The sequence below is a fragment of the Dipteris shenzhenensis genome, chromosome 20 (assembly GCF_047967505.1).
Source record: "Dipteris shenzhenensis isolate YYH24624 ecotype China chromosome 20, Dip_SZ_1.0, whole genome shotgun sequence".
In the NCBI taxonomy this organism is placed as follows: Eukaryota; Viridiplantae; Streptophyta; class Polypodiopsida; order Gleicheniales; family Dipteridaceae; genus Dipteris; species Dipteris shenzhenensis.
In genome coordinates, this window is record NC_141615.1 from 47,135,240 (window position 1) to 47,148,349 (window position 13,110).

General features: G+C 43.4%; 1 protein-coding gene across 2 annotated transcripts in view; it reads left to right on the forward strand.

Annotated features, from left to right (window-relative positions):
• LOC147889760 (dihydroneopterin aldolase 2-like) overlaps window positions 1-2,144 on the forward strand; it is a 43,392-nt gene extending 41,248 nt beyond the window's left edge. The window contains exons 5-7 of one of the 2 annotated variants that reach the window (XM_087391516.1): window positions 1,239-1,424; window positions 1,751-1,960; window positions 2,003-2,144. In XM_087391516.1, the coding sequence (XP_087247642.1) occupies window positions 1,239-1,424; window positions 1,751-1,960; window positions 2,003-2,039 (433 nt within the window). In that variant the 3' untranslated portion in view covers window positions 2,040-2,144. Of the gene's footprint in view, window positions 1-1,184; window positions 1,425-1,750; window positions 1,961-2,002 lie in introns of those variants that run through there. The other variant, XM_087391515.1, reaches the window with a different exon arrangement.
• Window positions 2,145-13,110: the final 10,966 nt, after the last annotated feature.

Sequence of the window (13,110 nt, forward strand, 5' to 3'; positions counted from 1 at the left end):
TGGTTTGGATATAATTTTAGCTTTGAAGACCAAAGCATTGTCAAACTGTTCAGGCTTCAAATTGTCTTTGTCCAGCAAGCTCACAAAATATTAGCTTTAACTTGTATGCAAATCCTTGGCTCCTTCCTGGGGAAGTTCTTCTGGGTCATTGTTAGAATCAAAATCATCCTTTTTTGGTTTCCTTTTGGAATTGTTCATCAAGCTTTGCCAGCAGTACACATTGCAGCTGTAGATGAGTCAAGGTGCGTCTTACATAAGGTAAAAGCCAAACTTCCTTGTGCTGCTAATTCTTTTTCAGACGCTAATTTGCCTATATTGTGGAGTCCTTTGATCCATGGGCCTGGGTTGTCGAGTCCTTTGATCCTTTTCAAGAACTCTGAAGCTTGTGGCAAGTGGACACAAACAGGTAGCTTAATAAGGTTCATTTGTAAAAAGAATTAGGTCTTTATGAGTATTTACCCTAGTTAAGTTAATACTGCGGATTGAAGTCCTTATAATTTACGCTCTACTAGTGCAAAGAATCAACTGCAGCCCACGCTCTTCTCAAAGGATACTATTCACTTATTGAAATGAGCATATGTGAGACATTTCTTTGTGGGCATAGTAAAATGTCACAAACAATATGTTCAGGAGAAAACTGAAGGGAAGGGAAGAATACACAAGAGACACTTTCTGGATGCTACATTAGAGACAAAACTCTGAATGCAGCAGATAAATGTTTTGATAAATATTCCCTTTAAAAATATGGATACATTATCATGTTAGTTGGAAAGTCTGTACCTGATACAAGCATGTATACATTTTAAGAAAACAAGTTCACCGAACGTCGTGTTTGTTCCTTGGCTGGAAAGTAATAACATGATTTGTGATCCTTCCGTGAAGATAGTCTATCTGATCAGGTCTCAATAGGAAACTTAAGCTGTCCCATATGAAAAAATTGACTCAATTGAACTGCAATGATTTCAGAAATGGTCTTAAAGTATGAATTCAGAAAAGTGATGTCCTCAACTGTAAAGTATGCATTCAAAAAGTGTTGCGATCCTTCTGGAAGATAGTCTGTCTGATCAGGTCTCAATAGGAAACTTAAGCTGTCCCATATGAAAAAATTGACTCAATTGAATGCAATGATTTCAGAAATGTTCTTTAAGTTTGAATTCAGAAAAGTGATATCCTCAACTGTAAAGTATGCATTCAGAAAGTGACAACCTCAACTTTATGTGGATGGTGGCTTGGGCTAGGAATGAGGTTTATGGTGACAAACTCGTTTTGAAGGGCTTGAGGTTTATGGGTTTCCATGGAGTAAATGAGGATGAGAAGGAACTTGGTCAGGTATTCTTAGTAGATGTGGATGCATGGTTAGATTTGCAGAAGGCTGGGACAACTGACGATCTGGAGGATACTGTTAGCTATACTGCTATCTACAGGTCAGCATCTCTTTTGGTTGCACAATGATTCAGCTTACATTCCAGTTATCACATGTGTCATAACACTGCTTATTTTTTCTTTCCTTGTGAAGGTTATAAAATCTATAGTCTCACTTCCTCTCGCTATTCTCTGTGTGCACACACACACACACCCATGCATGCATGACGGTGTGTGTGGGCATGTGCATGTGTGCTGTCTGTGCATGTATGTTTGTGCATGCACAGATGTGGGAGAGAGAGAGAGAGAGAGAGAGAGAGAGAGAGAGAGAGAGAGAGAGAGAGGGAGGGAAGGAGGGAAGGAATCTGAATGATACGTAAAAAGGCAGGATCATAAAGGATGTGGTGGAGGGACAACGCTTCAATCTTTTGGAGGCTTTGGGCAACTCTATCACTAGTGCAATTTTTAAGAAATGTCCGAATATCACTGACATACGAGTTTGTGTGGGGAAGCCAAAAGTAGCAGACCAAAGAATGGCTGATTACTTGGGGATAGAGATTTTCCGCACATCGCCATTAAAATCAACAGGCCATGCTAAGCAATCAGGAATTTGTTTGTGAGGATTTTGTAAATCATGTAGGCGACCAAATCTTTTCTTTCAAGAGGTGGTAAGCTGATGAGCTTGCATACTGGACAAGACGAGGTAGATGAATGCATTCATATGTCTCCTCTCAGATACGTTGTCACTGAATATGCATTTAACTTTCTTAAATGATTGAATTTATGGTCAAAGTTTGAGGCAAAGTTACTTTTTTTTAAATCTGAAGCTAGCCTTGCTCTATACATGCAATTTGGCACAATGATACCAGGTATGTGTGTTGCATTAGTAAAAATAAAAATTCTATGTGCTACAGTTGATTTAAAGTAAATTTGAGAGCTCAAATTTTGTTTTATAAGAGCCACCCGCCCCCTTCCTACCTCTCCATTCCACCTACGCCTTCGTCTTTCTGTCGCCCTTAAGTTCCTTTTCCTTCCTCTGAGCTGCCCATGCCCTTTTTGCCTGCACGGGTGGCTCCCCCCCCGCCCCCTTTCCAGCCTGTCTACAGCCTACTCTCAGTCCAGATCGTCTCCAACTGATGTGGACTCCCTCTTACCCCCTTTGCTTCGTTTTTTCTCCCCATTAGCCTCTTTGACTGTGGCAGATGTAGCCCTTGGGCTGTCAATCAATCTGTCCACAGACTGTTTAGGTGTGCCTTTTGATGTGCATGGGCCATGAAGGGCTGTCGGCCCCCCGCCTGGCCTCCTGGTTCCTGGTTTTACTTATCTTCCCCCCCCCGCCATCCCCGATTTCCTTCCCTCACCTCCCTCTTAGCAAGGGTTGGCCTGTGGGTTTTCTTTTAAGCCTGCGGGTCCAGCCCCCCACCATTTATTTCCACAGCCTCCCCCCTCGGCCTCCTGTTTCTTTGGACTTTCGTTTCGTCTTATCCTTCAGCAGAATTACTGCCCTTTGGATGGCCCAAGGCATCCATGCCATTGTGGGCTACCATTAGACCATGATAGGTTCATCTCTTCACCACTTACTCTTTCTCCCTACAGTTCTCTCCTACACCCCCGTTATTGGCCTTCAATCTTGTGGGCTCTTTTTTCCTTCTCTCCCTTTCTCACCTTATTTTCTTGTGATCATGCCCAACCCATATTCATTCTTTCTTGTCTCGCTTTTTCCTAGCAGGTTTTAGAGATTCTGTCTGCTTGAGGGAGGGGCTTGCCGCTGGTGACCAACTAAGGAGCTCACGTGGCAGCATCATGGAATCCCAACGCAATCTAGATTTGGTTTGACGTAAGGAACTCACATGGCAACATTATGGAATCCCACTGAGATTTGAATTTAGCTTTACTTAGGGACAAATAGCAAGTTTAGGAATATAAGGTGAGGCAATAGTGGAACAGGTACCCTAGGTGAATGATTAGGTTCATACAAGCTTAGCACGCAAAGGTGACCCCATTGAAGAGGTCACCATCTAAGGGAGATTAGTTTTTCTTCTTCAATTTACTCCATCGTCACATAGCACCCAATCGTTAGTCCAATAATCTTGTTTATATGGTCCCACATTTGGTTTTCTTCATCCCTTGATACCATGATGCTATGCATGAAATTTGCCATCACACGATGCTTTTCAAGCCTTACGCCAAGGAGTAGAGAGCCATCCTTAGACCAAAGGAGCATGCTTTGGCATGGCCTTGAAGGCCAAGTTTGATAGTAGCCTCGATCCCCATGGACGATGGAGTACCAAAGATACGATTAATGGTTGACTACTTAAACTCCCAGCCTAAGCAAGTGGTGTTTGGAGACCATTTGTGGAGGAAAGATCCACTAGTGGTAGACGTTAGTTTTACCAAGACAGTGCTTTGCTCTAGCGAGATGGGCTATCTAGCCAAGTCACAAGGGGGTACCTCTCAATCCTATCTACATAAGTTGCTCAACGTTGCTCTAATCCATATTATTCACCCTCCAAACCTTTAGAAAAGCTCTCCCATTATGATGTTACACAGGTCTTGAGTCACAAGGCCTTCACCACCTCCCCATCCTTACCATCAGTGTAGAATGTGCACAAATTTCATGACCATGCTAGATAGGACTTGCATCATTTGGTTCTTTGCTAGTACTTGTAGCGAGTTCTTATAGGGAGGACTTTGTGGACTATTGTTGCTCTAGGAGCACATTTTCTCACGTAAATATCCATAGAATGGAACATCTCCTTCTAGGAAGAGGCCTAGAGATTGCATTGCTAAACGTGGACAGAGCAAAGGTGCCTATATCTCGATTAGTCTTACCCTTGGTCTCGATGTGTTTAACCAGGGGAGCTCATTGGTGGGCAAGCACTATGAATGGGCTTGAGAGTAGGTGACCTTAGGATAGGGATCTTGAGTGTATAGAATCTCGATTGCAGATGCCAGAGAAGAATATTTTGGCCCAACGGGTGGACTCTTAGGTGATTGCAGGCAACGTCAACAACCTAGATTTTTGCTATGGACAAGCTGGGCAAGGCCTCTTTTTGAGAGATCCTTCTAGCACAAACAAGTTTTAAAGAGGAGCTTATCTTCTGTATCAATGGTAGTAGGTTGTAGCAAGAGTAGAATTTATTAGATTATAGCATAGTCTTAGATATTCCTTTGGACAATGCTGACATGACGGGCTATTAGAGATATTGGACCAGTTCTATGTTGTAGATTGTTTTATGTAGAGAGAGGACACATGTATCTTGGCAATGATGACATAGTCTAATCACTCTTCCACAATCTTATGTTTGAAGCAACCTAGACAAAGATTACCCTAGAGTTGGGTGAGAATCTTGGATATGATGAGGATGGACAAAAGCTATCCTAGAGAGGCAAAGGATCTTGGATACGAGGACAATCTAAAATGGGTTGTCTTATGAATTGGCATGTAGTGAGATGCCTCTTCTGAAGATGGATGGGCCCATTGGATATCAGAGGCCATTCAGAGATGGAGTACAACAATGCAGGAGTGAGTACTCAATCATTAGTAGGCCCTCCGAGAGAGAGAGAGAGAGAGAGAGAGAGAGAGAGAGAGAGTATAGAAGTTTTTGAAAGACTAAAGGGTCTATGAGGTTGAAAAAAACAGATACAATGTGCTGAATGGGTGGAGCCTTTAGGCATCTACACCCAAGACAAGTGCAACACAAACATAAAAATACTCATGCAAAGTGCAGAGTGTCTGAGCCCACGGGGTGCAAAGGAGCTGTGATGTGGCATCATTGGGGTGATCCTCTTGATGCTAGCGGAGTCAAGTCCACATGAGGCTTTGATGATGTACATGGTTGTGGCTGAATGTGGTCTCATAGTTGCGGCCTTGTGTCAGACAAGTGTCATTGTCACACCTGTCGGTCGTGCTTCTGGTCTAGTGAACATTGAGGACAGCTCCCCAAGTTTGATATGTGCATTGACATACGGACATGTCTATGGTATTTCTCGCTCTGGACCTTAGCTATGCTGTCTCCCTAGGGCCTACTGGCCTGTGTCATCAAACTAAGAAAACTCAATGATCACACTTTGAACGGAATCTTTTTGGACACCTTGATCTTGACTATGTGCCTTGAGCAACTAATCTCTGTGTCATCCAGCAACATGAATGAAAGTGGCCAATCATCTCTGATCCAGGGGCGACAGGAGGCTACAGAGGTATCAATCCATCCTTGAAAAAAGACAATGGTAACGACCTCTTTACTACAGATCATTCGTGTGACAATAAGAGAACTTGAAGCCTCTCTACTTCAGCTAGTACACCTCTTATAGATCAGGCCCCCAACTAGGGCTCCCATGCATTCTCGTTGGGCAGACCAATGAATTAAAGAGAAGAGACTTGGTTCAAGGAACTAGAAATGAGAGTGAAATAATTGATGCTCAAGTCTAACAAGTGCAGCGTATTCCTTGCTCAGTTTAGCTTGCATTGTTGGTTGCATCATAAAAATAGAGCCAGAGAAAAGAATCCCCAAATTGGGCATTCTCCATGAGTAAACTGTTCTGTTTATGATCCATTGCTTCCATTGTGCTCCACTTTAACTATCCCATTTTTCCCAATTCTGCCATAATCTTGCAACATCGATTTCTCCACATCCGACTGTTAACTTTCAAAATCCTTTTGTTTGCAGCTTTCCCACACTAGGGTGCACATTCTCACCGTTCGGATCTACGAAAGTTTGCTGCCATTGATTGTGCTGCTTCATTCTTTTCTCGCCAATCTTGCTCGCAATTCTGCCTACTGGAGTTCAATTTCATAAATTCCTCTTAGGGGCAGCTGGGTGATGCTATGAACTTAATGCTCATGAATTTTGAGCTTTGGTTGATTCGTATTTGAGGAGAAATCGTGATTTCTCTGTCCGAAATTGCAGCAACTCTCCCGAACAACAGCGTGCAGATTTTCACCCATCCTTTGGTGTGGAAATTTCTTGGTATATTCACTTCACTTTTGCATAAAAAGCCCCCTCATTGCCTCTTTTATTGATGTGAATTTCAGCCTGTGTAGGATGTGATGACCTCCACTAGTAATCCCTCCAATGTGATCTACCCTTTATGCATATGATTGCCGAGGATGTGGGAGAGAGAGAGAGAGAGAGAGAGAGAGAGAGAGAGAGAGTTGCAAGTTCTGGAGGCTAGGCACACAGAGTACTCATACTATTCTTCACAAGCTAGATATTCTTCACAAGCTAGATAGGTATAACAAGGTGACAATTCTTCCAAGTCGATGGGCCTAGATTGATAGGGATTATTCCAATGTCTTAAGGCATGAGGTATGTCAAATGCTAGTATTTTTAAGATGAGGAGCCCACATCCTAAGTAGTGGTTGCTCAAGAGGAGTTTTAGACCCATGTCTCCTCAGTTGCACGCAACCCATGATAAGCCAGTTGGAGGCTCCTTGTCACATTGAGATGCATGTGGCCTAAAAGGACCTTCCAATGCAGGAGTGCTAGAGAGACTCTCTCTCTTGAATCTTCCAATAATATTAGGACTATAGGTATTACACCATGCTGTTATGTACATGCATTCATTCACTAGAGGTGGAACACTTCTCAGCTTCGGCTTAGGATGATCGTATACACCATGTTTGTATGGTGGCACGATGTTATATGTGAATTCTTAAGGCATGAGGTAGGACAAATGCATATAGTATCCAAAGAAATCTAGGAGCTGAGTATCTCCTTTTATAGCTAGTATTTCTAAGGTGAGGAGCCCTCAGTCCACACATCATGGTTGCTCAAGAGGAGTTTTAGACCCATGTCCCCTAAGTTGCATGTAACCCAAGATAAGCTAGTTGGGGGCTCCTTGTCACATTGAGATGCTTGTGGCTAAAAGGACCTTCCAATGCAGGAGTGCTAGAAAGACTCTCTCTCTTGAATGTTCCGATAATATTAGGACTATAGGTATTACACCGTGCTGTTACGTACATGCATTCATTCACTAGAGGTGGAGCAATTCTCAGTTTTGGCTTAGGATGATCCCATACACCATGTTTGTATGGTGGCATGATGTTATATGTGAATTCATCCTGTGTTCTAGGAGATTTTTTATTCTTTTGGATGCCCTTCTCTTTTTTGTAGATGGTCATGCTTAATCCCCAATCAAGGGAGATAGGATTGACTTTTGCTAGTGGAGATTAATCTCTCTTTTGGGCAGAATTGATGAGATCTTGGCTAAGGTCTTAAGACTACACTTGCACCCCATTATCCTTCACAACATGTAGACTAGATTTGTCCAAGAGTGGAGCGTTTTGGAATTTTTATGGGGCCAAAGGTTGGGCTGGCTAGGAGTCTTAGCTCTGGTGATTCTTCTCTAGAAGAGTGTGGATTGGGCCTTACTAAAAGGAAGCATGTGATGATTTGGGTTGTCAACACGTTAGGTCAGTGGGGTCTCTGCACTATATATAGGGAGCTCTAGTCAAGTACTTGCTGCAAGCCACATGAGGGAAGCCTTCTTTGTAACATGCTCAATACTATAGGAATCCCCAACATGTAGACTAGCTTTGTCCAAGATTGGAGCATCTTGGACATTTTAGGGGGCCATTGGTTGGGTTGGCTAGAAGCCTTAGCCCCTTGCAATTCTTCTCTTGGATTTTGAGAAGGGTGTTCGATTGGGCTTTTCTAAAAGGATTCATGTGACAATTGGTGTTGTCAACGCAAAAGATCAGTGCGGTCTTGGTGCTATGTATAGGGAGCTCTAGTCAAGTACTTGCATCAAGCCACGAAAGCCTTCTTCATAACTTGTTCAATTCTATAGGTCTACCCATTGGCCCCGTTCTAAACAAAACTAGTTGGGATGCACCCCTTGATCCATAAAAGGGAGGTTGGGCTTGGACTTTTTGGATGACAATCCCAAGTTGGTTGGGATGCGCCTTCCCATTCATTAGGAAGAGCTTCTAGACTCAAAAGTTTGTGGATGATACTACATACTTTGTGGAGGGCTTGGCTACTAGCCTAGAGACAAACGAGACTCTTCTTGGGGAAGATATTTGGCTCTTTAGAGCTGAGGCCACACATTATCTCAAATGCTAGGTTGGGATTGTCATTTGCGGCCCGTATCTTGGAGAGTATGTGCATCACAAGTTCTTGTTTTGGTTTTCTATCAAACTCTCCCTTGTGGATAACCAATTTTTGCTTGCCACATCCTAACACATCACACCTTGCAAATCCTTTCATAGAGGGTGCATTGGTCTTCTTAAACATTTGGTGCACAACTTTTGTTGGAAGAGATCAAATGGCACACATGATGCCAAATAGTAATCTTGCCTTTGGGGGATCAAAGATCATAAACCTAATCAAAGATCATAAACCCAAACAAAAGATGTAGATTTGAGCTCTTTATCTTATTGTGTGAGGCCTCAGCATAGGTTTGAAGCCTTATAAGCTCCTTCTTTAGTGGGGCCTACTTTGGAACACCTCAAAGATTGAAGGTTACTAGCATCCTTCTCATAGACGATCTCCCCCTCACGGTGAAGGGCTCAACGACAGTGTGGAATTTAATGAGAGTACGAAGGTAAGATCTTAAATGCTAGACCATGATGTAAAAAGGAGATTGAGCATCAACCACCTATTTAGCACACGACACTCAAAGATTCAGAGGGGTTTAGGATATGATGAAGGGTACACATCAGTTGGGCTCAATGGGATAGTAGCCAAGCTTGATCCATGCGGGCATGCCGTTGCTCGTCCCCACAAATGAAAGAGCGCCTTAGTAACTTGGCACATATGAGGGGTGTTGGACATAAAAATCAAGGAGATAGAGACAACTGTTACAAGGCTTGGAGAGGCCTTTACACGAGTGCATGAGTATACCCCAAAGACTTGTTAGACGAGATGGTTATCTAGGACCAGAGTTGCTCTTTGTGTTGATAGGGCCCTTTTATTTTGCTTCTGTTAACTGCCACAATGGTTAACAATTCATGTATCATGATGAGAAAGTGGAGATGTCGGAGAGAGCGTGAGGAGTAGCAGATGATCGTTCCCTCGGAGCCGAATCGGCCCAAGTGGTTGTAAAATGAGAGAAGAAAGGTACGAGAGTACAAGGGTTAAGCCCTCTCTTTAAAAGATGGATATCTATATAAGGCAAAAAATTTGACTTTGGTCTTCATTGTGTACTTGCAAGATTGAATAGAAGCTCTCTTCTTCTCCTCATTAGTTTGCATTGAGTCTTCTTGCTCTTTCTTGCTAAGTTGTCTTGTGATTGCCACTCTCCCCCTCCCCCGATCTTCTCTCCCTCTGCTCTCACTCCCCTATTTTCTCTCCCTTCGTGGAATCACTTGCACACAATCCGTTGGGTGACACAAGCGGACGATTTGCGCATACTAAACTCCCACAAGGAGTTGTTCGAGAGTAAAGGCTATGACGGCATTCCCCCAAGATCCCCACGACACGTGAGTCACCACTGGACTTCACATTTTTGGCACTATTGTCAAGGAGTTCGAGGTATGCTGCTATATTGTACAAGCTTTCTCATTACAATGCTTCTAGCTTATCTAGAGGTGTTGTTAGTGGAGTATAGGTTGGTTGTGAAGAAGCTAAGTGTGAGTTTGAATGTTTTTTATGTTTTTTGTTGTCACATTGTAGGAGTAGCTAGTAGGGATGATTGCTAAGGTGTGTGTGGTGTCACATTTCAATTGCAAATACTAAAAAATGAGTTTTAATCAGTTCAAGTTGACACAGGAATGTGTTCTCAGCCACCACCTTCAAAAATCCCCTGTTTAATGCTTTTAAGTGGTTATTTTTTATGCTTTGTTTATTTAAGTAGGTAGAATAGGTAGTATAGCACCCATTTGTGCTCACAAACCTTGAACAGAAACTCTCAAATTCTCAGAGAGAACCAAAAACCAGTCGGCGACTAAGCCAAGCGGGAAGTCGCTGCTATAAAATTAACGCAATTACTTAGACAGTCGCTGCTATATAACGCAGCCAATTGACACATGTACTGCCAGTTGGCCACCTACCCCCACCCACCTCACCTAACACCACGTGGCACTTAATGAACTCACAACTATCAATCCAGAGATTAACCCCCACTTTAACACTAACACAGTGACTATAATCAATCGTTGCATTATTGACCCGTTGCTTTATTCAGTGTCGCTACTATAATCAATTGTTGCTATATCTACCCATTGTGTTATTGACCCGTTGCTTTATTTAGTCACTGCTATAATCAATCCACTGCTTTATTCACCCATTGCATTATTCAATCGCTACTTTAAGAGTCGTTGCTATATTGCTAACGTAGCGACGACTGACACCACAGGCAGCTCATTGAGTCGTTGCTTTAAGGCTAACACAATGACTGCTACTTTAAGGATCAGAAGGGTGCAAAGACTGATTCTGATTGGATAGCCGGGCAGAGTAGGCGACACATGCACCTATGGTCTAGGAGGGTGATAGGTGTTAAACCCGAACCGGAGGATAGTGCTTTCAACAACACCCTAACCGAACAATCTAGTGTCGCATTGTCAGTTCCATCTGGGATCTCGACCTTAAGTTCATGTTCGGTACACGGTCTCGCACACACAGAGTCCTCAAGTTCGTAGGACGCTATGGGCTTCGACGCGAAAATGAAAAAAAACTTGAACCCGAATCCTGGAGCCTCCATGGCTCCCAACTCTAGCTCTATAAGGCCTCAATCGCCCACCCCTTCCACCACAACCTCGCGCTTGAGGGAGTCATTTTGCAATCTCATGGGATGGTTTGGCTTAGCCAACCCTGACCAAATCAACCCATTCGCTAGGCAAAATAGGGTGGGCGAGGAGCAGCAAGACCCACCACCAACTGCAGAATCCACTAGTAAGGCACAAAGCAACCCCATATCCGCATCATCTGAAGAACGTTCAGGGATGCCAAGCATACAATTCTATGAGGGACATCCATCCTTCACAAGGACTTTCAAGCCTTGGGTACCCAGGTATTAGTCTTCTAGTCCCGAGGGATGGAGGAATGATCAGATGGACTTTGGAGATAATACCTTTTCACAATCAATGGCCCCTTATTCCAATCTATTTACAACTTGGGGGGGGGGGGGCTCCTACGAACACTACCTTTCCCACGGTTCCATCTTATAAGCCGGTTCCCAACGTCAACATACCCGTGGTTAACATCCACAGAGTACAATCGCCAAATGCAGGGTAATCAGTGGTGATTAAAGGTGACCAGGCCGCATGATCTACTTCCAACAAACAAGCTCAGGGAGTTTGACCCCCAAATACGCCAAGGCTAGTGATTACAAGCAATGTGCACATGGAGGGAGTATAGCTCCAACTCAAGGAGTTTGATCCCCAAATACCCAAAGTCCTCCCCAAAGTCCAAGGATCCCAGGCCCAGGTTGGATGTCCCAGCTAACACCAAGACCAAAGAGTGCAGGCAACGTGCACATTTCAAGTCTATGTCCACGAAAATAGCCACGAAAGGAGTACAGCTCAAACTCAAGGAGTTTGATCCCCAAATATCCCGAGGCAAAAGATTGCAGGCAACGTGTAGGGTTATCGTTGAGTGTCTCGTGGAAGTTAAGCCTCGCCACTCCAGGTTTTGAGCTATGTTCACGGGATTCGAGCCCCAAATGATTTAAGGCATGAGGGTGCTCAGGGAGTTTGAGCCCCAAATCACCTAAGCCTAGGAGGCACGAGGCTAATACAAGTGCTATTTGAGAACTGGTTAGGACCACCTCCTAATTCCAGATTTGTCCCAAGCACTTCAATATGGTTAACACAAGTGCTATTTCCGCCAGTAGGGAGAAATGGAAAGAATAGTAATATGCCTTGGCACCCTACGAGCCTAAGAGCCTTTGGTTGTAAAGAGAAGGAGAGTGCTAAAAAGGAAAAGGGTTGGCCCTCCCTTCAAAAGGTGACTTGTATAAAAGGCCAAATGGTTGACTTTGGTCTTCATTGTTGTTTGTACAAGTTTGAATACAAGCTCCCTCTTCTCTTCCAAGAGAGTGTTTTGGGTGTTCTCTTGTTTCCATTGTAGTGCCCTTATGTCTGCCACTCCATCCCCCTTCACTCTTCTCTTCTTCTTCCTCATCCCTTCTCCCTCTCCTTCCCTTCTTCCCCCTCCTCTCCCCTCTTCCTCTTCCCCCTTTCTTGCATGGAGACACATTGCAATAATCCGGAGGCCACTCGAGTGACACTTGCAGACGACTTGTGCTATGCATTGCTCCCACAAGGAGTAACATCCCCACAACATGTGAGTCACCATCGAGTCCCAAAACATTTTTGGCACCGCTGCCTGGGTGAAAAGGTATGCTTTTGCATTTGCACTTGTTTTCCTTCGATATCTACCCATTGCACAAGTCTTCAAGCTTAACTTGGAGCTTGTTAGTGGAGTTGTAGGAGAAAAGAGAGGGAGGAAGTGAGAGTGAGGACGGAAAGTTATTTTTTCTTGTGGGAAAGCCATTTGGGAGCATTTGAAGCTTGTCTTTGATGCTTTTTAGTATTTCAAGTTGATAGGAACTTAGTGGGTGTGAATGCTAAGGAGTGTGTGAGGTCCAAACACCTCAAAAAACGACAAAAATGAGGATTCTTGCTAAATCTTGAAGTTGTTTTGTGTCTTAGAACTCACCCTTCATGAAATTTTGCATTTTGGCTAAAGTGTTTTGTTTTCATGTTTTTTTCATTGAGTAGGTAGATTAGGTAGTTTAGCATCCCCCATCATAAAAAAACATGAATAGAAACTTTCAAATCTTCAAGAATCATAAAAAATTAGT